The sequence below is a fragment of the Zalophus californianus genome, chromosome 3, assembly GCF_009762305.2.
Source record: "Zalophus californianus isolate mZalCal1 chromosome 3, mZalCal1.pri.v2, whole genome shotgun sequence".
NCBI lineage: Eukaryota > Metazoa > Chordata > Mammalia > Carnivora > Otariidae > Zalophus > Zalophus californianus.
The window spans coordinates 109,056,427-109,057,811 of NC_045597.1; the positions used below are offsets into that span (position 1 = coordinate 109,056,427).

General features: G+C 44.1%; 1 protein-coding gene across 1 annotated transcript; it reads left to right on the forward strand.

Annotated features, from left to right (window-relative positions):
* Positions 1 to 541: 541 nt before the first annotated feature.
* LOC113920123 (cytochrome b-c1 complex subunit 10) lies at positions 542 to 927 on the forward strand. Its single transcript, XM_027590374.1, has one exon. It carries the CDS (start codon positions 580 to 582, stop codon positions 748 to 750), a length of 171 nt encoding a protein of 56 aa, XP_027446175.1. The 5' UTR covers positions 542 to 579; the 3' UTR covers positions 751 to 927.
* Positions 928 to 1,385: the final 458 nt, after the last annotated feature.

Consider the following 1,385-nt stretch of genomic DNA (forward strand, 5'->3'; position numbering starts at 1 on the left):
CTTTGATTTGCTGGAGTCCCTATGAAGAACTGCACACTGCATCTCACTTACCCTAAAGTCTGTGCTGTCACTTGAAATATTTCCGAAAGTTTTCTTCTTCTGTTATGTCATCCAACAAAGTTTTACAAAACAGCATGCTTTCATTCACAGGGTTTTCCAAAATATATCTTGCAAATGCCAACAACTGAGCACAACCTGAAACATCTGTGGATGTGTCCATTTAGGGGGCAAAGTAATCACTTTTCATACTCTTTAAAACCAGCTGTTCACAGGCATTAATTGCCATGTCACTTGTACGCTGTAGAACAGCAACATTTGACAGTGGTGCACGTGTTAATTTGTTTACCACATCTGGTTCTTTTTCAGTGAATACTGTCTTCATGGCAGATGGCAATAGAAGAGTTGTTGCAATTAAGTAGTTTAAGAGGGCTTTGAGTTGTGATGGATACAGTATGCATTTAAGTGACTACATTTTTATATTAAAATGCATATGTAGTGCGCCTGCGCGCTGCCGCCGCCGCGCCTGCATAGTGTAGCCAGGAGGCCCCGGGGTCACCCTGAGCGGCGGACCGCGCCGCGATGCTGAGCAGGTTTCTGGGCCCGCGCTACCGTGAGCTGGCCAAAAACTGGATGCCCACAGCAGGCATGTGGGGCGCCGTGGGCACTGTGGGACTGGTGTGGGCCACGGACTGGCGGTTGATTCTGGACTGGGTGCCCTACATCAACGGCAAGTTTAAGAAGGACGATTGAACTGACTCTCCTCGGACCCCTCTGGTGTCTGTTGATGCTGTCTCCCGTGGGAGCCCCTGCAGTGCCTGGACCAGCCCCCACCCTCAGGATGGGCCTCAAGGAAAGGACAGCATGACTGAGGACTCTGTTTCTGAGAATAGCTTTCATGTTTGAATGCACACAGCATTAAACCTTGCTCTGGAAAAAAAAATGCATATGTAAATGCCTTCAAACTTCTAGCTAAGGACTTCCATAACCTAGGTTTTGTCTTATTTTTAGAAATCTACATGTTGTCTGTATGATGACAAAGTGCAGAATGGTTTTAAAGATTTACTACTTTTATATATCAGATCTTCAGAATATATACCATGTCTGTCTTAAAAGAGATATACATGTTGGTGTCTTCTTCAAGTGATCCAAGAACATTAAAGCTCACTTATAGAGAGAAAGATTAAATATTGCCAGTTTCAAGCACTAAGGTTCTTTTTCTGTTTCCTCTTCAGTTTGTATAGATGCACACAAGTGTACACACACACACACACACACACACACCCTACCCTGAAGGTCCAAGTGGCCTGGGAGAAGAGATTTATGTAAGAATTCTACCAAATACTTAGTCTCATGAAATCCCTCTGCAATTAATATAAATCTCTTGT

Bases quoted from the DNA above. Each gene is read 5' to 3' on its own strand.
- LOC113920123 (XM_027590374.1), top strand. From the start codon at position 580: ATGCTGAGCAGGTTTCTGGGCCCGCGCTACCGTGAGCTGGCCAAAAAC.